Source organism: Urocampus carinirostris, chromosome 1 (genome assembly GCF_059441175.1).
Source record: "Urocampus carinirostris isolate Australia breed hairy pipefish chromosome 1, RoL_Ucar_1.0, whole genome shotgun sequence".
Lineage (NCBI taxonomy): Eukaryota > Metazoa > Chordata > Actinopteri > Syngnathiformes > Syngnathidae > Urocampus > Urocampus carinirostris.
In genome coordinates, this window is record NC_142349.1 from 15,019,171 (window position 1) to 15,042,500 (window position 23,330).

At 39.7% G+C, this 23,330-nt stretch overlaps 1 protein-coding gene across 1 annotated transcript in view; it reads left to right on the top strand.

The window, feature by feature from the left end:
• The window catches only part of abca3b (ATP binding cassette subfamily A member 3b), a 60,098-nt gene extending 42,163 nt beyond the window's left edge, over positions 1–17,935 (top strand). Inside the window, exons 23-31 of the mRNA XM_088327986.1 lie at positions 382–540; positions 893–1,065; positions 1,229–1,363; positions 3,645–3,839; positions 4,084–4,271; positions 5,109–5,279; positions 9,225–9,421; positions 9,515–9,588; positions 11,633–17,935. Of these exons, the coding sequence (XP_088184112.1) occupies positions 382–540; positions 893–1,065; positions 1,229–1,363; positions 3,645–3,839; positions 4,084–4,271; positions 5,109–5,279; positions 9,225–9,421; positions 9,515–9,588; positions 11,633–11,764 (1,424 nt within the window). The 3' untranslated portion in view covers positions 11,765–17,935. The remainder of the gene's footprint in view (positions 1–381; positions 541–892; positions 1,066–1,228; positions 1,364–3,644; positions 3,840–4,083; positions 4,272–5,108; positions 5,280–9,224; positions 9,422–9,514; positions 9,589–11,632) is intronic.
• The last annotated feature ends 5,395 nt before the right edge of the window (positions 17,936–23,330 follow it).

Below are 23,330 nucleotides of genomic sequence, written 5' to 3' on the forward strand. Positions count from 1 at the left end.
GATAAGACAAGCATAATACCCCCTTAAGAGACACATATTGGCCTAAAGTACATCTGTGTACTTTTCATTAAAATCAGTTCCGCCGTTTCGGATTCAATAAGTCGCATAGAAAAACTCAACATTCTCACACGCCCAAATCGGGATTTATAGAGTAGTTTAGATTTATATGGATGGATTAGATTATATTTAGACTGGATTAGATTTAGATAGATGATAATTATGACAAAAAAAAACACATACATTATTGTGTGGAGTTTATGTTGAGTCTTATTTGCATTAGGTCATTTAGAAATTCAGAGTGATAATGATTTTCTTAACAATTTGGATTGAGGTGTATTTTAGCATAACACATTCAAGACATAATTTGCTTTTTCCTCTCAGAGTTGAACCTGCAGAATCTTTCCAAGTTACTGGACAAGGTTTTCCTGATCTTCCCAAACTACTGTCTGGGAATGTCATTTTCCCAGTTCTACCAAAACTACGAGTTTATCACGTTTTGCACATCCAGTCCAGTCACAGAGGTCATCTGCAAATACTTAAGTAAGTGGCCAAAGAAGTATTTTTTGGGGAGGGGTTTCTAATTCTATCTGCAAATCTGATTTTTTTTTTAAACACATTTTTCCTCTTGAATTTTTATAGACAGAATGGTTATTTCGTAGTGTTACACCACCCCCTACTGTCTGACTGAAGGGATCTTTGCTTATTTTTTTTTTTTTGCAAAATAAAAACATTCTAAAGCAGCATTTTTTAACTCGGCTTTTAATTGCCTGATTTCTTGAGTGAGTTTATAAAAGACTTTTGCAAATATACCCAACAGTAAGTATAAAGGGAAATTCTTCTTCTGCTCTATTCATTGTATAAATATTTTATTTTTCCATTTATCTCATATTAGATATCCAGTACCAATCTAATTACTTCTCAATGTCGGCACCTGGCGTGGGACGCTTCCTGGTGGCCTTCTCCATACAAGGCTTCGTCTTTATTACTCTGCTATTGGTCATCGAGCTGCAATGTGTCTACTCCTTGCGACAATTCCTCTCCTCCCTTTGCAGAAGGAGAAAACAGGTACTGATGGTTAGAAAACAAAGCACTTTTCATTTGGGTCATGCCCTTTTTGCAACTCTTTCAATTACGCAAAACCTTCAAGCGCTTGATGCTACCGTAAAATCTTTGCAACTGTCTTAAATCAAGGTTAAATAAAGTTCTTTTTTTCTCCTTTTTGTGTCAGTTGTCCTTTATAGGAGACACAGCACTGCTTCCTGAGGACAGAGACGTGGCAGATGAGAGGAAGAGGGTTCTCGAGTGCCAGCCCATGTTGGAGTCCATGGTGGGAAGCCCCTTGGTTCTGCACGAGCTCAGCAAGGTGTGAAAACCTGATTTTACAGTCTCATTCATATGAAATGGAATGTGTTTTACTAAGGTGGGGTGCATTGTTTGAGGTGTCCTTAAAAAGTTGAAATTAAAATATTTTCTCTGTTAAGTATGTGTTAACCGCGCCCAACTAAGTTCAAAAAGCTTTTATTTTTTTTTCCACAGCACCTGTCCTCTTTTTTTTCTTATTTTTAGCAACACTCTTTCGGGAAATGTAACACATTAAGAATCAGGATTTTTATTAGTTTAGCATGAAGTGTAAATGATAAAATGGCCTGTTTTGAATACAGTCCAAACGCAAACTGAAACTCCTAAATAGATGATTAAAGACGGGTTATTCCAAAGCTTCTAAGGAATGCACGTACATGCATACGTCACAAAAGGGGCTTATCAGAAGTTGCAATGATGATGATATTAGCCAAAATATAGCATCAGCAAGTAGAGAATGTCCAAATTCTGGACAGCACCTTTAAATGTAGCTTGTGTTGTTCAAGAGATATTGTTGTAAAGCAGGAGTCTCCAACATGGTGCCCAAGGGCACCAGATAGCGCCCTAAGATCGCCTTGGTTCTGCATATTTAAATAGAATCCACCTGTGTGCAATCAAGTCTCCATATAAATGTACCTGTTTTGTGATAGCCTCTGGGTTTTGTTTAAAGTTTAGAGAGCATCATGAAGATCAAAGAACACACTAGTCAGGTCCAAGATACTGTTGTGTTAAGTTGAAAGTTGAATTTTGATACGAAAAGATTCCTCAAGTTATATCAATATCTCAAGGAACACTATGCAAGTAATCATATTGAAATGGAAAGAGTATCACACCACTTAAAATCTACCAAGACTGTCCGTCCCTCTAAACGTTCACCTTGGATAGGGAGAAGACTGATCACAGATGCAGCCAAGAGGCCATTAGTAAGTTACTCTGGATGCTGAGGAGATCGAGTCTTGTCTATAAGACAATAATCACTCGTACACTGTAAAAATCTGGCCTTTATGGAAGAGTGGCATGAGCCAAGCTATTCCTCAAAGATATCCATAAAATGTCTCGTTTAGGGTTTGCCACAAGCCACCCAAACAACTACAAGAAGGTGTTCTGGTTTTCTTTAAACAAAATTGAACTTTTTGGGCACTACAAAACGATGTTTGTCAAAAAAAAAAGAAACACAGCTCATCACCCTGAAATCATTGTCCCCACTGTCAACCATGGTGGTTGCAGCCTCATGGTTTGGACCTTCTTTTCTAGAGGATAGACAGGGAAGATTGTTAAAATTGATGGAAAGATCAATTGAGGCAAATACAGGACAAAAGAAAACCTGTTGGTGGCTGCAAAAGACCTGAGACTGCGGCAGAAATGTATCTTCCAACAGGACAATGATCCAAAATATAAAGACAAATCTACAATGGAATCGTTCACAAATTAAACATATAATTTGTTAGAATGGCCAAGTCAAATTCCATGCCTGAATCTATTCAAGACTCTGGGCATGTTCACAAAGTCTTTCCATTCAACCTCACTGAGCTCGAGCTGACAAATATGCAAGAACTTCAGCCCCCTCATGTGCAAAACTGATCGCCATTTCCCAAGTGACTTGCACCTTAAATTGCGGCAAAAGGCGCCCACTTTTAAGAAAAAAAAGTATCCAATAAATCCTTTTACTTCACAATTGTGTCTCGCTTTTTGTTTTTTAAGAAAAAGATGAATTTATTATCATTATTTGGCAAAAGGTCAACAAGTTCAAGGGGCCAGAATAATTTTGCAAAGCACTGTACAGGTATGAATAACATTCCTATCCCAAGAGTAATTATTTTGTAAAAATTTGAACAAAATGTGGCATGGGCAAAATTTGCAGCATTTATGTCCGTGACTATAAGACCCAAATTCGACAAAGAACTTTCCCGTCGTACAAAGTAACTTAAAAAGCCATGAGGCTCTTTAACTCCACCCGGCGGAGTAAAGGCCCACATTAAACCACACCCCCTACATTGCATGTTACCGTATTTTTATTGCAGTGTGTATTTTATGTAGCACTATTTAAATACTCTATACAACACGCTACAGTGGGTATTAGCACGTCACTTATTTGTATTTGAATATTGTATTCCTTTTGCTTTATTATTGTATTGTTCTCAGCGCAGAGATGCTGCTGGAAATGTGAAAAAAAAAGTGTCTATCTATCTAAAAATACCATTGCCAGGTTTATGGATAATTTCTGCTTCCACTATTTATGTGCTGCAAATGTTTAAGGACGATGAGGGATTTGTATTCCTTTTTAGGTATACAGCAGCGGTAAGCCCCTTCTTGCTGTGGACCGCTTATCACTGGCCGTGGGTAAAGGCGAGTGTTTTGGCTTGCTGGGCTTCAACGGCGCTGGGAAAACCACCACTTTTAAAATGCTGACTGGCGACGAGAGTGCGACCTCTGGGGACGCCTACATTGATGGATACAGTGTCTTGAGAGACATAAAGAAGGTAAATGTTGTCAAGTGGATGTACATTGGGGTGGTATGCAGGGAGTCTCAACATTGGTGGTTTAGCATAGGTACTAATGAATGTATCAATAATTTACTACAACCAACAAGCAATTTAGCTACTGAGCTAGCTTTAGAATTTGCGAAATACTTCACCGGGTAGGTTTGAAAGAAAGGTATTTTAACAGTTGTTTTTTTTTTATACACAGAAATATTAAGTTTCTGGTGCACTTGTTTTTTCACAGGTACAACAGCGCATTGGATATTGTCCTCAGTTTGACGCTGTGCTGGACCATATGACGGGGAGGGAAACACTGAGCATGTACGCCAGGATTAGAGGAATACCAGAGAAGTACGTGTCGGGCTGCGTGGTCAACGTGTTGAGATCTCTGCTGTTGGAGCCACATGCAGACAAACTCGTGCGCAGCTACAGGTGAACTAAAATGTCAACGTTTTTCTAATTAATTTGAAGGCTCAATCCTATTACTCCCCCCTTCCCTCCAATTTTTCCCACTTATTCTTTCAAAGCGCTTTCACGACTAAAGCAAAAACGTCCTAATCTCCACAAAGTGTACAGTAAGGGGCACTAGCCTATTTCAGAGTGGGCTCAGGGGAGCCCTAGTATTTCCACAGGAAGTTATGGAACGTAAATTCCTACAGAAAGCGCTGTAAGACAAAGCAAATCACAGAGGCAGAAGTGTGAGGAGTTTTTTGATGAGATGAGCAAGAATAAACAAGAGTGAAGTGTAGTTTTAGCTATTTAATATATTTACTCTATGCATTTACTTAATATAATGCCTATATAATGTTATACAGGGTGTTGAAATGAATACCCTTTGAATATTAATGATTAATTATTAGAATATATGTATTTCGCTTTCCTAACTCACTAGAAGATTCGTATATAAACAGAAAAAACAGTAATTTGCTGGAGATAGTTCCTTAAGATATGCTTCAGCACGTTTGTCAGGACCTGAATTACCGATTGAACGTTTTCCGTATTTCAGGCGCTGCGCATATTGAACATCTGTGCAATTGTTCTTTCAAATCTGAATGAGAAATTCTTAAGCAGGAGGATTAAATGAATACATTTTATTACATTCTACATTCATGCTTTTTAATTTCATTTGTTTTAATCATCCACTCTCTGTGATATATACATCTCAAAGGAGATCAAATTTTTCAAACACCCTGTAATAAATATATATTTACATATATTATACATGACTAACATGTTAATTTGCCTAATGTTGTCACTAAATGATCACAGCGGCGGCAACAAAAGGAAGCTGAGCGCTGGCATGGCTTTAATTGGCGGACCTCCAGTTATTTTCCTGGATGAGCCCTCCACTGGGATGGATCCTGTGGCCAGGAGGCTGCTTTGGGACGCTGTCACACGTACGCGAGAATGTGGAAAAGCCGTCGTCATCACTTCACATAGGTGAGTTGCACTCACGAGCGTTAGATCAGGAGTGGGGAAACGTTTGTGCTTAAGAGACATGTTCGACATACATGTTTGTTGATGAGCCTAAAATGTGCCCGGTGCTGTCAAGTCAAATGAATGCATAATCCAAATTATGTAGAACAGGGGCCTCTATCCTTTTTGAAACTGAGGGCTAATTTATGTTACTAATTGGCATGAAGGGCTACCAGTTTGATATGCATTTATAAAATGACAATTTATCTTGTTATTACTTTGTTGTTACCATGCTATTATCAGGTTGTAATAATTAAAATTTGAATTAAAATAGGCTCATTCAACCACAAATACATCATGCTTGGAGATAGAATTTCCTGAAAAATCACTATGACCCATCACTGATTTTCACAACCTGTCCACGGGCTACTCAGGTGTTTTTAGTGGGGGTACCTGGTCCACACGGGCACCAAGTTGGAGAACTCTAATTTGGAATACAGTAATCCCTTGCTGTATCGTGGTTTACTTATCATGTTTTTGCTACTTCGCAGATTGTCATTGTGCATTAGTTTTGCATTCTGATTGGCTAAACCGCGCCCCTTCTCTGCCTGTTTTACCTGATTGTCAATAATGTTGCGGCCCGCATTACGTACGCGCACATTTTTTAACTTGAATTTTCACTGAAAGCCAGCATCTTCAACAAAAACATCCTGCGCCTGGGCACGAAAGGCAGAGGAAGATGCTTTTGATTGCAGACAAAGTTAGACTTGCTGACATGCTCAAGGAAGGTAAAAGCTACGTGGCTTTGGGTGCCATTATGGAATGAATGAATATTCTATTTGCTATTTCAAGAAGAAGGATCAAATATAAGGCCGACGTCAGCAATACATCTTAATAAGGACTCAAAAAGGTTTGCAACTGTCTGTTGCAAAGAAACCATGGTGAGAAAGAAGTCTTCAATGGGGCTGTGGATTAATGACTGCAGGAAGAAAAACCTTATCGAACGTTATGCACGAATGCAAGAATACTTTGTCAAAACTTTGCTGGGAGCAACAGGTGGAAAAAGAGGATAACTCCTGAGTGCATTTTGCGCTAACAAGGGCTGGTTGGAAAACTTCAAGAAGCGCTTTTGACTTAAAAATGTTTTACTGCATGGAAAGGTCGCCTCCGTAATTACTGCTGATTCTGAAGCAGTTACGAACAATAAATTTAAAGCCATCATTCCTGAAGGAAAACGCTGAAGAGCAGAGTAGGATCCATCAGCTCATTAAAAAAGAAGTGACAGGTGGTGTCCGTAACTTTGAAATATTGTACTTGCTCACGGCATCTTCTGGTTGAATCTGTGCGGCTCCTTTTGTTGCGCGTGCAAGTATGTGAGATTCTTTGATGCGCTCGAAAAAAAAAAATCATTTTTGGGGGTAATGGTTGGCATTTGGACTTTTTTTTTTAAACAGTCCTTTTCTTACTTTCACAATTTTCATCCTGGAATCAAAGAAAACCGCAAGCACGCGCATGGAATCACTCTACTCCCCCCATCCCGCCCCGTGTGTGTGTGTGTGTGTGTGTGTGTGTGTGTGTGTGTGTGTGTGTGTGTGTATACAGGGAGTGCAGAATTATTAGGCAAGTTGTATTTTTGAGGATTAATTTTATTATTGAACAACAACCATGTTCTTAATGAACCCAAAAGTCTCATTAATATCAAAGCTGAATAATTTGGAAGTTGGAGTGGGGCTTTTTTAGTTTTAGCTATTTTAGGAGGATATCTGTGTGTGCAGGTGACTATTACTGTGCATAATTATTAGGCAACTTAACAAAAAACAAATGTATACCCATTTCAATTATTTATTTTCATCAGGGAAACCAATATAACAGCTCAACATTCACAAATATACATTTCTGACATTCAAAAACAAAACAAAAACAAATCAGTGACCAATATAGCCACCTTTCTTTGCAAGGACACTCAAAAGCCTGCCATCCATGGATTCTGTCAGTGCTTTGATCTGTTCACGATCAACATTGCGTGCAGCAGCAACCACAGCCTCCCAGACACTGTTCAGAGAGGTGTACTGTTTTCCCTCCTTGTAAATCTCACATTTGATGAGGGACCACAGGTTCTCTATGGGGTTCAGATCAGGTGAACAAGGAGGCCGTGTCATTAGTTTTTCTTCTTTTAGACCCTTTCTTGCCAGCCACGCTGTAGAGTACTTGGATGCGTGTGATGGAGCGTTGTCCTGCATGAAAATCATGTTTTTCTTGAAGGATGCGGACTTCTTCCTGTACCACTGCTTGAAGAAGGTGTCTTCCAGAAACTGGCAGTAGGACTGGGAGTTGAGCTTGAGTCCATCCTCAACCCGAAAAGGCCCCACAAGCTCATATTTGATGATACCAGCCCATACCAGTACCCCACCTCCACCTTGCTGGCGTCTGAGGCGGACTGGAGCTCTCTGCCCTTTACCGATCCAGCCACGGGCCCATGCATCTGGCCCATCAAGACTCACTCTCATTTCATCAGTCCATAAAACCTTAGAAAAATCCGTCTTGAGATTTTTCTTGGCCCAGTCTTGACGTTTCAGCTTGTGTGTCTTGTTCAGTGGTGGTCGTTTTTCAGCCTTTCTTACCTTGGCCATGTCTCTGAGTATTGCACACCTTGTGCTTTTGGGCACTCCAGTGATGTTGCAGCTCTGAAATATGGCAAAACTGGTGGCAAGTGGCATCTTGGCAGCTGTACGCTTGACTTTTCTCAGTTCACGGGCAGTTATTTTGCGCCTTGGTTTTTCTACACGCTTCTTGCGACCCTGTTGACTATTTTGAATGTAACGCTTGATTGTTCGATGATCACGCTTCAGAAGCTTGGCAATTTTAAGAGTGCTGCATCCCTCTGCAAGATATCTCACTATTTTTGACTTTTCAGAGCCTGTCAAGTCCCTCTTCTGACCCATTTTGCCAAAGGAAAGGAAGTTGCCTAATAATTATGCACACCTGATATAGGGTGTTGATGTCATTAGACCACACCCCTTCTCATTACAGAGATGCACATCACCTGATATGCTTAATTGGTAGTAGGCTTTCGAGCCTATACAGCTTGGAGTAAGACAACGTGCATAAAGAGGATGATGTGGTCAAAATACTCATTTGCCTAATAATTCTGCACTCCCTGTATATATATATATATATATATATATATATATATATATATATATAATCTTTGATTATATTATATCCTGTTCTGAACCCCTTGTAAAATTGGACCCCCTTTGTAAACACTGTACACTGAGGATGCAAAGAAAATGTAACTGCCATTTTATGGTAATGAGAAGAAAGACAATCTCTTGATTTCTCCTTTTTATCCAGCATAATGCGCTCCATGGCCAAAACACTGAGGGTATAAGTAAGATCAAAGCAGGGCAAGGTGGGAAAAAAGATTGAGATTATAGATTGACAGTACAGGAGTATTTTTATCAAAAACGCATAAGTAATTTTATGTCTGTGTAATGCCCTCTTTTAAACATGTTACACTAAAATTTTGCTTTGCCTATAACGTCCACATGGCGGCGGCAAAGTATTATTTGAAGTAAAGTGGATCATCTCTTTTATCTGTTATGTACAGTACTGCACTGAGTTCATTATAGGACACTGTTTTCTTGAATCAATAATTTGACAGTACAGAAGTTATTTGTCAAATATAAGTTTCTAAAATACAGTTATTTTGTTTGTGCAGCTCTATGAGACTCATTGTGATTTAGTACTACACAAATGAACGTGACTTGACTTGGACTCTGTAAATAAGGTTTGTTTTTTTCCAATTTCTCTTAGACGCGCTCAAATAAATTAAATAACTTATTTTCTTACTTTCACCATTTTCATCCTGTAAAAAAGTAAAACCTCGAGCATGCGCATGAAAAAAAAGGGGTATTACTGCAATCTATATTAGTGCATGCAACTGATCCAATGTACATTCTCCACCAGTATGGAGGAATGTGAGGCACTGTGTACTAGACTGGCGGTGATGGTCAACGGGCAGTTCAAGTGCCTTGGGAGTCCGCAGCACCTGAAGAGCAAGTTTGGCAGCGGCTACACTCTACTGGCTAAAGTGCACTTTGACGCTGATATGGAGGACAGAGACCTCAACCTTTTTAAAGACTTCATCGAAAGCACCTTTCCAGGTCGGAACATAAAAAAAGCACAAGCCAACTCGACATCTGATCCTGATTTTTTGTCAAATGGCCTCACAAATTGCTTTGATTTGTCTTCTACAGGAAGTCAAATGAAGGATGAGCACCAAGGAATGGTCCACTATCATTTGACAGACAAGAAACTAACCTGGGCTCAGGTATTGTTAACAGGAATATGTATTTTTTTTAACTTAGTTCGGAGATGATTGTGGACAAAGTTTTTGATAAGTAGGCCGCATTGGGCGGAAAAGATTTGGCCAAAGGGATGGAGGAAAAAAACGATTTGATTTTTTTTTTTCTATCCACCAATACTGACTGCAATTTTGGCAATACATGTGAAAAAAATATAATGTAGGCGTATCTAATATTCACATATTGTCGATGCTATGTTGAGAAGACATTTGTCATTTTTGACCTTTTTTGGAAACATTCTATTCATGCAAAAAATAATAAATGACAAACAATGGAGCCCTGCAACTTGCTGGCAACCAGTTCAGGGTGTCCCCTGCCCACTGCTCAAAGATAGCTGGGATGGCCTCCAGCCCTCCCTCGACCCCAGTGAGGATAAGTGGTGCAGATATGCTATAGAATAGAAGTGTGTTCTAAGCTTAGATTTAAACATTTCCACTGAGGTTGCAGATTGAATCTCAGGGGGAAGAGGATTCCACAGCACCTGGGCCCGAATGGAGAACGCTCTCGAACCTGCGGATCTCTTTTTGGCTCTTGGGATCAACAGTAGACCAGCATTTTCAGAGCGACGGCCCCGACAGGAACATAGGGGGAATTTAAATCTTAAAGATATGAGGGAGCAAGTCCTTGCATGATTTTGTATACTACCAACAGAACCTTGAAATCACATCTTAAGCTAGCAGGGAGCCAATGCAGGTTACCTAAAATCGGGTTAATGTGATCAAACTTTCTTGTCTTAGTTAAAAGCCTCGCTGCAGCATTTTGTACCATCTGGAGGCTCTTGATTTTGGACTTGGGGAGACCGGAGAGTAGTGCATTACAGTAATCATGACAGCAGGTAACAAACGCATGAATTATAATCTCCGCATCCGACTGAGACAGCATAGGTCGAATTTTAGCAAAGTTGACAAGATAAAAAAAGCTTTTCCAGTAATATTCTTAACGTTTTTTTAAAAGGACAGATCGGGGTCAAATATGACACCTAAATCTTTGAGTCACTCTGGGAAAATGTTCAGAGCAGTGTTCGAGAACAAGTCACGGCATTTAGATGGACCAATAACTACCTTTTCGGTCTTTTCAGAGTTAAGGGGCAGGAAGTTGAGTGTCATCCATTCTTTTATCTCAGTGAGGCAGGCCTCCAAATTTCCACAGTTTAGTGTGGCGGATTCCTTCATCGGAAGATATAGTTGAGTGTCATCTGCTTAGCAATGGAAACTGATATTATACTTGCGAATAATATCACCAAATGGAAGCATGTAAATGCTGAAAAGAAGGAAGCCAAGGTCCTTTAGAATAGCGCTAATACAATGCAAGCATATACAGTGCTGTTCAAAATATAGCAGTGCAATGCTACTAACCAGAATATCTCAGGTTTTAGTATAGCAAGTTACCAGTAGGTGCAATAGATTCTCAGAGAACATAATAGACCCAGCATTTACAATAGGCCAACTCTGAAGGCTGTGCAATTGGGAAAATAGTTCAAAGGGATGTGTTAAGAAGAATAATCAAGTCATGTTTACTTGTATAGCCCAAGGAGTCTCAAAGGGCTGCACAGACCACAGATTATTGCAAACTACCTCCATCCCACAATGCTCCTTCCTCTCTTTTTATCCAGTTCAGTTCAGAATCCTGCTTAGCTATGGGTTCCAAGACTTGGAGTGATGCTGAAAGGAGAAGCAAATCTCGATGACTTTGCAAAGTAAACTTGAAATACTAAAGGTTCACTCATCTTTACCTTCATTAAATGATAAGAGCTACAAAATTACATTTCCCTGTAGACCTTCAAAAATAAGTAAAAATGGCAAAAATTGGCTGGCATCAGCTCCTCCCATTTGACAAAATGTCTTGCTAAAAATCCTATCGTTAAAAATGTGTTTTTTAAAATCGGATTCATCGAGAAATCAAAAAAAAAAATCATCCACCGATTCATCAATTATGAAAACAAGCGTTAGTTGCAGCACTAGAGTGTTTCGTTTTTCTTATACTCAACGTCCGATGCGTTTTCCCCCGAAGGTGTTTGGCACCATGGAGGCAGCCAAAGAGAAATACAGCATCGAGGATTACTGCGTGAGCCAGATTTCACTGGAGCAAGTCTTCCTCAGTTTCGCTCAATTCCAACACTGCAACGAAGGCAAGAGGAAGTAAGGCCTGCCCTGTCCTGTGGCCCGTTTCAGATTCAGCTCTCCTTTGCCTTTCTGTGTGTATGCGTGACCACATGCGACCAGTTTACACCAACTTGCCAAAAGTCATCCGCGCCATTATGACAAACTGCTGATGCATAACTGACTCTGAGCAGTAAGGCTACTTAACAACACCCCTTTTTATTATCTTTTTACTCGTTTTAATGGCAATAATGTCATGCATTTTTGCCAAGTTGCGTCCAACTTCTTTTTATATGTGTGTGAGTGTGTTTAATTTTAAACCTTATTTTAGGATGGAGTTTTGTTCTCGGAACCTGCAAAAAACACAGTTTTGACATGTTAATGATTGTTGCACACCTCAAAGCCTTATCCAACTAATGAGGGGGAGTGTTTGATTTGTTTTTATTGCCTTTGTTTTAAGCCTTAAATTGTTGTTATGCGCAAAGTCATGTCATATGTTCATAGTACAAAACAAGGCCATAGGGTAACCAAGCATTTAAAGATTTTATTGCATGCAAGTTGAGAAAAGAGGGGTGAGGGGAGCACAAAGTTGCAACTACCATTTGACTATCAAGTCTGGCACAGTGGCACCTCTGAAGTGAAATGTCTATAAAAGGGGTACAACATGGGAAAAAAGTCAAGCAGATCAAGTGACACTGACACCTAGTCAAGTCAAGTCAAGTCATTTTTATTTGTATAGCCCTAAATCACGAAGAGTCTCAAAGGGCTTCACAGATTATTACACTATATTACACAGACTATTTTTTCAGCCGACGAGAAGAGTAGGTTATTCATATGCTATGGAGTAGAAGTGAGTTTTAAGTTTAGATTTAAACATTTCCACTGAGGTTGCAGATCGGATCTCAGGGGGAAGAGCATTCCACAGCACCGGTGCCCGGATGGAGAACGCTCTCGAACCAGCAGAACACTTCTTTGCTCTTGGGATCACCAGAAGACCGGCACTCTCAGATCGTAGGCTTCGGACCGGGACGTAGGGGCGAATCAGATCTGAAAGATAAGAGGGAGCAAGTCCATGTATGATTTTGTACAATACTAAGAGAACCTTGAAGTCACATCTATGGCTAGCTGGGAGCCAATGCAGGTTAGCCAAAATCGGTGTTATGTGATCGTACTTTTTTGTCCTAGTTAAAAGCCTCGCTGCGGCATTTTGTACCAGCTGAAGTGACTTGATTCTAGACTTCGGGAGACCGGACAGTAGTGCATTACAGTAATCGAGACGGGAGGTGACAAACGCATGAATTATAATTTCCGCATCAGACTGAGACAGTATTGAACGGATTTTAGCGATGTTACGAAGATGGAAGAAAGCGGTTCTAGTAGTTTTCTTTACATGCATTTCAAAGGATAGATCAGGGTCAAATATGACACCTAAATTTTTAACTGAGTCACTCTGTGTGATGTGACATTTGTCAATGTTCACAGCAATTTTTGAGAATATATCACGGCATTTAGATGGACCAATGACTAACATTTCGGTCTTTTCAGAGTTAAGACGCAAGAAATTGAGTGACATCCACTCTTTTATCTCAATGAGGCAGGCCTCCAAATTTCCACAGTTTAGTGTGTGAGATTCCTCCAACGGAAGATATAGTTGAGTGTCGTCTGCGTAGCAGTGGAAGCTGATATTGTACTTGCGAATAATATCACCTAATGGAAGCATGTAAATACTGAAAAGAAGGGGGCCAAGCACTGAACCCTGCGGAACACCGCAGGTAACGTTAAAGGGCTCAGATGTCATTTCACCATATTTAACACAGTGCGTCCTATCTGAGAGGTAGGATCTGAACCACGAGAGGACGGTTCCTGAGAGACCAATCCATTTTTCCAACCGTTCTAGTAGGAAATTGTGGCGCACTGTGTCAAAAGCAGCACTAAGATCCAGCAGCAGCAAAAGTGATGAAGCGCCAGAATCCATTGCCAGTAGGAGATCATTTGTTACCTTGATCAGAGCTGTCTCAGTAGAGTGGTTAGCCCTGAATCCTGATTGCATGGGTTCAAAAAGGTTATTCTCGGATATGAAAACATTTAGCTGCTGTGCCACTACTTTTTCAAGTACTTTAGAGAGGAAAGGTAGGTTTGACTCAGGTCTATAATTACTTAAGATTTCTGGATCAAGGTTGGGTCTTTTCAGTGTGGGTTTAATAACAGCGGACTTAAAAGCTGCTGGAACTACACCTGAGGAGAGTGATATGTTTATAATATTTAGAACTGAAGGTCCAAGGACGCCAAAAAGACTTTTAATAAGTGAACCTGGGAGCGGGTCGAACTGGCAAGTTGTCGGTTTGGCCGCATTCACCACCTGTTTGTGATCATCAAGTGACAGTTCACTAAAACGGGACAATTTCCCAGGACAGCCACCCTGTCGTGCATCTGTAGATTTCAGCCCTTTAGTATGTGTGGTATTAATAATTTCTTTAGCAATTTCTTCCTGTATGCATTGAATCTTCTTAGTAAAGAAGACCATTAAGTCATGAGCAGAGTGCGTCGAACTATCTGCAGTAGTCTGCTGCCTTGTAAGCGATGCTACAGTTTCAAAAAGTGCTTTGGGATTGTTCTTTTGAGACGCAATCACCTTCGAAAGATAGGCCGATTTTGCAGAGGCAAGGGCCGCTTTGTACTTTAACAAGCTGTCACACCATGTTTGATGGAAAACCTCAAGCTTGGTAGTGCGCCATTTTCTTTCCAATTTCCTGCATTCTTGTTTAAGGGTTCTAGTTTCATCAGTAAACCAAGGCGTGCGTCTTTTAGGACGTGATTTTAGCTTCATGGGCGCTATTGAATCCAGGACACTAGTCAGGGTGGTATTGAAATCATTTATGAGTGAGTCTATCGGGCCATTGTATGAAGGAAAGGACGCAACTGCTCCAGGAAGTAGTTCAAAGAGCTCAGAAACTGTGCCAGTGCTTATATTGCGTCCGCTAAATCCTTCAGCTTTTTTAACACTACTTTTAGCTAGCACCTCAAATGTAACTAAATAATGATCCGAGATAACGGTAGTACACGGTAACACCATGATGTTTGAGGTTGAAACTCCTCGAGTCAGAATCAAGTCTAGCGTGTTCCCATCTTTATGGGTTGGCAAATCAACCAGTTGATTAAAACCAAATGCATCAATTAGAGAATTAAACGCAATAGTAAGTGAACTGAGTGGGGAGTTCATATGAATGTTAAAGTCCCCCATAATTATAATTTTGTCTGCATAGGTTACTAGTTCAGACAAAAGTTCAGCAAATTCGTCTAAGAAAGTTGTGTACGGCCCAGGTGCGCGATAGATAGTTATTACATAAATTGACAATAGAGAGGACCGCATCACAAGAGCCTCAAACGCCTTGTAACTATTAGAGGTACGAGGATTAAATTTGAGCATTTTTTCAGAAATGAGCGCGACACCGCCACCCTTTTTTGACGTGCGTGCTACATGGCTACTCTCGTAGTCTGGGGGAGAATCATAATTTAGCGCTAAATACTCATCCGGGCGTAACCAGGTTTCACAAAGACCCATACAGTTAAGTTTATAATGACGAATAATGTTATCAACAAGTAAAGCTTTTGGAGCAAGCGATCTAATATTTAAAAGACCAAATTTTAGCTTTGCTGAATCATTTGATTTAGCTGAACTCTTTGTAGTCTTTGTCGAGATCTTCAAAAGATGCCGCGGTTGTTGCTTTTCGTGTGCGCTGAGTGTAAAGCTTCGGTTGTCCGGCGAGGAATGAATGGTGGAATTAGGTACATCCTCGCGTCCATCTTGCTGCTTAGACTTCGCACGCTTCACACATCTACCTGCACGGCAACCACGCTTCTGTTTTCTGTCCTTACGGCGCCGTTGCCGTCGTTTATTAGGAAGAATAGCTGTCCACAAGGATGCCGGATCTCTTTGAAGTTCGCTTGGTATATCATAGGCGGTATAAAAAGTGCCCGAAAAGTCGAAATTTAGGCGCCCACCCAACCGAATAAGTTCGTCCCTACTGTAAGTGTTTTTGGCCACACATGTGTCCAAAAGTGAAAACAAAAAAGACAAGAGAACGGCAATAAATAGAAGATTAGCTGGAGAGCAACTAGCCGCAAGCATGCATCCATGCGCCGCCATGTTGAAAGTTCTGGGCTCAGGGAGAATTGGAGGAATTATTTCCAAAGCTGATATCAAAAAGCATGATAAGCATGAAACAGGAAACTGAACGGTATATGAGTGTGACCTACTCAATATTGGTGAGCCATACTGCAGCACCTTGACCTATAAAGTTTATTTACCAACATGGTCCTAGTAATCAAAGCATTGCACCACTTCTCCACAAAAAAAAAAAACACTTTGAAACATTAGTTGCTAGTGAACTGTCACTAATTGTTGTAACTACTCATCAAGAAATAACAAAAGGTGCTAAAATAAATTTAACAATAAAATCAGGGTTTATGCATGCTGTCTTGCAGCTCGGAAGCAAAATGCAGCTCATTTCTCTAAGGTTAAGTCAGTAGAATTGAAGTCTTTATTGTCATTGATAACAAAGTAGTGATCATTGTTTACAACCAGATTAGACATGGCACTCCAGGGTAAACATGTAATAGACACTTAAAAGAGAAATAAGATAAAAGAATGTCAGGATAAATACAGACATCTCCAAATTAACCTGAAAGCGTGAAAATTTCTGTTATATTTGAGGGGTTTTTTGTATTTGTTTTTTTTTTGCAAGATTCCGTCTTTATCGTTACCAGTTTGCGTCTGCACAACTTTTATTTTATGTGGAACTGAAGGGTGGGGATTTGTATGTGACTTATAGGCTTCGAAACGGCTGAACCGCTTTTCATGAATATTTACACAGCTGTACTATAGGCCTCTGTGAGTGTCTAGCTAGGTTTCGTGTCAAGGCACCCCCAATAAATACCAACAAAATTGATAAACATCTTCTTTTGTGTGGTCTGCTATGGTGCTCGCTACAACGGGTCAGGTGCAATCGACATTTCGTTCTGTGTACATTGTTACACAGAATGACAATACAAGGAAATTATTATTATTATTATTATTATTATGGTGGGCTATCTAACGCCGTACGGCGGCCAAATTGGGTACTGCAGCTCCCGAGCACCTACCACTCCAAGTAGCCGGATACGATCCTCTATCGGCCCCCGCTTGTTCTTTGATTTAATTTTTTGCCCAAATTGCCCAGCTCTAGGTGAAGACCTACATAGTCACAATTTGACTTTCCCATATTTATTTTTTCTTTTCATATATGAGGCATGACAAAAGCCAAGCCTTATAGGAGACCCATTCCCTAAGTAACTTCAAAAATGAGTTACAATAAAGATCTTAAAGCTGGTTTTGAGCACTTTAAAACTTAAAGCAACAAACTGGTGTCCACATTCCAGGTTACACTGTTAATCTCTCAAAGCGTGTCATGGCTATGGCGCTCTAAAGATTTTGTTTGTGTGCATGTGAGGGTTGGCTCATATTTACTGAGAAAAATATACAATCATAATGTATTCAATTCAATTCCTGTCATGCTACATTAGAAAGGTTTTTAGAGCCACTGGAAAGGTAAAACATTTCTTACTGGTAATAAGAAGAAGCTTTTCTTTCCCCTGTTAACACATCGTAACCGTGGCATGGATGTTCCAGAAAATATGCTTCTTAATTTACTATTAGACCCTATTGTTCCCAAGTTTTTTTGCACTAGTTAATTGATGTATGTATTCTTAATTCATTGCATCATTGTAAGAATCTCTCCGTCCTGGTGTATTCTATCATTTGTGGTGTATGACTTCACAGCAGCTATAAGATGAATGTATTTACTGAGCAAAAAAGTAAGAAAAAACAGCAACAGTCCATTTTGACGGCATGATATCTTGGAGGGGAAGCTTTTCTGAGGTCTGAGGTTCCACAGTCTAACACTCGTGAAATCAGTTTGGTTTTTTTACAATTTCAAATGATTATTGTATTTTGCACACGCCATCGCTTCTATGCACGACTTGAATTTAAAACACGTGCATATCAGTCGGTTGCAGGAAATGAAAATGGTGGTTTGCACTGCTGACGGTGAAATATGCTGTATGATATTTAATGAGGGATCATTGTTAATGTAACTCTATGAAGCTCATCTGTTGATTGAATACTATGTATGTACCGTCATTTTTCCTTTTTACAATAAATAACGCTCTATGGAAACGGAAGCAAACATCCTAATATTTTCTGTCGAGCAACTGAAATCGTGTCCCCTGCCCACTGCCTGGAGATGGCTGGGATGGGCTCCAGCCCCCCCGCGACCCTAATGAGGATAAGCGGTACGGCTAATGAGATGAGATGAGATATATATATATATATATATATATATATATATATATATATATATATACATACTGTATACATATATATACATACTGTATATACATATATATATACCAAAATGGAAAAGAAGTGACAAACCTCGACGAAGACACAAATGAAGAAGAAAAATAGCAGGAATAAAAATTGAGAAAGAAAAAAGCAGGGAAAAAGAAGTAGAAGTTTATAAAAAGACAGGTTTTTGGGGGTATCTTTGATCGGTCTTGTGTTGAATTGAAATAATTTCCAAATACATCAACTCAATCTTGTTGCCAACATTGTACTCCTTCTAAAAAGGGTTCTTAAGTACATGTTTGTATTGCGTAACCATCTAAATAAATCCACAAAATGTTATTATTGTGTAACAAAAGAAAAATGGAAATCTTATGTAAAAGTTGGTGCGCTATACAACCTTTCCAAGAGCGCATTCGTCAATTCTTTCAAATGTGAAAATCTTTTTTAGCATTGCCGTAGACTCTGCAAAATGTAACTTGATGTCAGGTTTTGGACATGATATGGTTTTCACACTTGGGATGTTGCTCACTGCTGCTCCAAGCTCACAGATTTTGTGTGAACACTCAAACTCGTAGAAGATTAGAAGGAACTCGTGTCGTTCACGAGTGAAACATCTCTCTTTGAAGTGAATGAAGGGAGCTAGATCCTCTAATCAGCACCGTTTTTATCTTGTGTTTGGTCAATATGCGTTTTTGGGGATCATGTTGTTTGTCTTTAAATTTATTAAGCAAAAAAAAGTTAAAATTGTGTATTTTATCTTTTTTTTTTTTGTTGTCTTTTTAAAAAAAAATATTTTCCCCCTTTTTATGTCATTCTGTGCATAATGTTCCAACTTGAAGGCCACTGGGTATTTTCTCAAGACTCCTGTCTATTCTCTAACAATGAACTGCTTTAGTATATTACATGAATCATTCCAAGGAATTTGTTAGAAAAGGGTACAGCCTTCAAGTATATTGTTATGTTAGCTTGACCTCCAGTGGAAGAGATCTAAATTCTTTCCTTGTTTGTTGTTAGATTAGAGTGCCCTTTAGTGGCCATCAGTGTATATTACACCATATGCACGTGGGTTTTTCTTTCCTCCAATCAGAATCCACAAGACTGTATAAGAAGGAAGCTCAGACTTTAGTCTGCGGAAGTATTTCATTTCCATTCAAGAACGCAAATTTACCTTCTTTCAGTGTGCTTGCTTTTCTTTAATAAACGAATTTAATTGTAAGTTAAAAGTTTCTTAATTCATCCGAACATCGTTTTTAACCTTAGACTCACACTATTGGGGTAAATTTCAAGCACAGGCTAACTAGTATCATCCAAAACTTCAAATTAGTTGCAGAATTTGTTTCCCTTACACATACCTGTCAACCTCCACGGCTCCATGCCTTTACAAACTGTTGTATTTTCCCTTACAAAATACAAAAAAATCTTACACCATATTTTTTTCCAAACGTGTTTATTTATGTTGTTTAACATGTTATATTGTACATGTGTTTCGTTATATCATATATATTGTAATATATATATATATATATATATATATATATATATATATATATATATATATATGATACATTTTGTTGTGTAATCCTGAGTTGCTTGACATGAATGAGGTCTATTATAAAAAAAAGTTCAAAAATTAAGTAGCTTGGACGTTCACTGTAGAAGGAAAAAATACATGCAAATATAATTAAGTAGAATAATACATTTTCTTTTTCAAATTATTAATCCATTTTCTGCATTCAATTATTGTTGCTAATATACTGATTAAAGGGATAACCACAAACCTGTCTTTTTTTATTTTCTCCTTTTATACTTCCTTTTTTTCTTAACTTCTTTATACAACATAATAATTCATAATATAATGCATCAAAGCAAGGAGCCGTTTGAGAGCCGGTTCTCTTTAATGAGTTGAGCCGAAAAAGCCGGTTTTCTAAAAAGAGACGGACTTCCTTTCACTACACAACTACCACTTGGATGCAATGGGAAATCCCCAGGCGGCAGACGCATGCGCACAGTAGCATCAAACTGCTCGCTTTGTTTGCAACCCAAAAAAAAAACGATATCGAGATAGAGGCTACCGTGGCAAACTCCTTTGACTTGATTGATTTGCCCTTTCGTGCTAGTCGGTGTATACCGGATGGTACCCATAATTGACCAATTTGCGTTTTTTTTGTACAGATTTTCTTGTACGTCGTACACGTCTTAAAATGCGTAATAAACGAACAGGTTGACAGGTATGTACTAACAAGCGACTTTCTACTTTTGAGCACCCGATGGCTTAACTTCTGATGACCCAGCACAAATACATGATTGACAAATGAATCATCTGCATAGATGGTTGAGTTGAACTGAGGGCTGAAATTTTATATGGAAGTGTCTACCTACTACCGCTGAATTTGAAGATGAGAATCTGGCACCCCCCCTTCCCCCAGAGGACGCCAACTGGGTGTGATTTCCCTGACGCTTTATAAGGACTGCTCTGACAGCAGACTGAGATGGGTTACTATCACGTCACTTTCATCCTTTCTTCTTTGACAATCTCAGTTTGTTTTTGTTTGTTTATGGTTTGGACACTGCTAGTTATTTGAAAGCCTGTTTTTTTTTTTTTGTTAATCTAAAAAAAATAAAATACCATCCTATGTTGAGCACACCTGCCTCTGTTCCGTCCTCCCCACATTTGGGGTCCACTTCCACAATTGTGTCCCAGCAGCAAGGAGAAAGTCCCTCAGCAGCTTCTGTTCCCTGTTACGGTTGTCAGGATGTTTCAGTCCACTCGGCCGCTTCTAGGCCCACTTGCAGCGGAGAAGGACAAGGATCCTCGACTGCTCCTGTCAGAGGAGGTCCCTGTTCCGGCGGCCAGGAGGAGTCTTCGACTGCTTCTGGCCCTGTTCCAGACGGGATGGACAAGGACCTTCAGCTTTCCCTTGCTCCAAAAAGGTTTGTTTGCTGCAGATTTTATGATCTTTTTGTCTTTTTGGGGCGTATGGCATATGACCCTTGAAGAGGAGGTTATGTCTGGATCTGGTATGCCACCTTCCCCCAGAGGGTGCCAACTGGTTGAGGAACTGGACACACCTGTGCCCAATCACCTGATTGTGATTTGTAAGGAATACTTGGACAGTAGACTGGGTTAGGTCAGTGGTAAAAAAAAACAACTAATTTATTAACAGAAAAAATGATACTGATTTAAGTAATAAACACAAATACATAAAGATTCATATAAATTTGCATTTTTTAAGAATTGTATATGTTTTACATGACATTAGCCACAACTAGAGGACACTGACATAATTGTCTACATCTTGCTGCTAGTGGTACCCAAAATCTCAAAAAGACTGGGCATGAAAGGAAAATGGTCTGTTTTGGTCACTGAGTCTTTGTGGTTTGTGTTCGTCCTTGTGCTTTTTGCACTCCATCTCTAAATAAAGTGGCCTGGACAGGGATGGGCACCACCAGGCTGTACTTGCCTTAGACTCACCACAGGGAATGGTGCCCCTATGACCTTAGCGGTTAAGGGCTCCAACAACCCAACCAACCATCCCTTTAAAGGACACATATTCTGTGATTTAATGCTCTTTGTATAAACACAGGGCGACTACAAACGCCATTTTGTTTATTTATGTTTAATGCAACATCAGGCGTTTTTGAATCAAAAGGCTCACAAAATCCCTGGGGGACTTGAAGTGTCCCAATGGTTTCTTGTTTGTATACATTGTATATTTGTTGGATCAAGGATAATGTTATAATAACATTTGTTACTTGCTAAAATAACTGCCAACAGTAAGGGGTCAGTGTCTTATTTAGCGCCTCCTAGTGGTAAAAAAAAACCCCGTAATTCATTAGAGAAAAACAATATTGGTTCAACTAATAAGCAGAAATACATAAACCATCACAAAATTTGCATTTTTTTTTAATTACTCGTAGGTCGTGAATTTATTTCTTTTTTTTCTACATAACATGACACCTAGAGGATGCTGACTTAATTGTCCTAGGGGGGGAAATAACTAAATATCTCACAAAAAGCTGGAGAGAAAAAGGAATATTTTAAGGTGGTGCTTCTCATGTTAGTGGCCAATTTTCTCCATTTTAGTCGGCGTTTTACAAACAATTTAGAATGTATAGAACAGGCGTCGGCAACCTATGACATGTGTGCCAGCATTGGCACACCAAGGGTTAACCAGTGGCACACGAACGCACAACATAATAATAAAAATAATAATGATTGTTTTAAAAACTGCACATTTTTACCTAGATTTCAGACATTTTCAATTGCGTGCCGGGTTGTTTAGGGGCTTTACTGTAGCGCCCCTCCTCCTCTGCTCCATGTGCGTCTGTGCGGCGCCTCGCAGAGGAGAGATCCATGTTTTAACCCAGCCACAGAAACACCGGCGTGCGATAAATGAATGAATCATGACAGCTCCTCCAGCGAAATAAAAAATCGTTCTTTCCAGCCAGCATGGACGGATGACTGGGGCTTTTTGCAAAAAAATGACCGTATTTGTGCAGTACCTCATACGTCAAGTGCTAAACGTCATTACGAGACAAAACATAAACATGAATTCGACCACGAGTCTGACATGGCAGAGACGTTAAAACGCGCTGTGTCCATGTCCACATGTTGCTCACATTCATGTTTTTAGTTTATTGATGAACAAGATTAGTTGAAGATAAATTGTTCAGTAATATGATTTCAATGTATATTCATCCATCCATCCATCCATTATCTGCACCGCTTACCCACAGTAGGGTCCTTGGGGTGCCCATCCCAGCCATCTTCGGGCAGTGGGCCTGGGACACCCTGAGCTGGTTGCCAGCCGGTCGCAGGGCACAGAGACAGACAACACACTCATTCACACCTCAGGACATTTTGGACCGGCCAATTAACCTGACATGCATGCAAGCACGGGAATAACATGCAAACAGGAAGGTTCGACCTCATGACCTCAGAACTGTGCCACGGATGCGCTAACCACTCATCCGCTGTGCTTTCCTCGATGTATTTTTATGTTGTATATTTGGACTGGTGTACAATTCTAGCTCTGTTGGATATAAAACATTGTTGTGCAAGTCATTAATCTTGGTGTGGCACACCGATTTACAAGGAAATTTGAAAGTGGCCCTCCAAACCAAAAAGGTTGCTGACCCCTGGTATAGAACATTAATTGAGAAATGACTATGTTAAATCTAAATCTCTCTCTCTCTCTCTCTCTCTCTCTGCCTAACTCTCTCT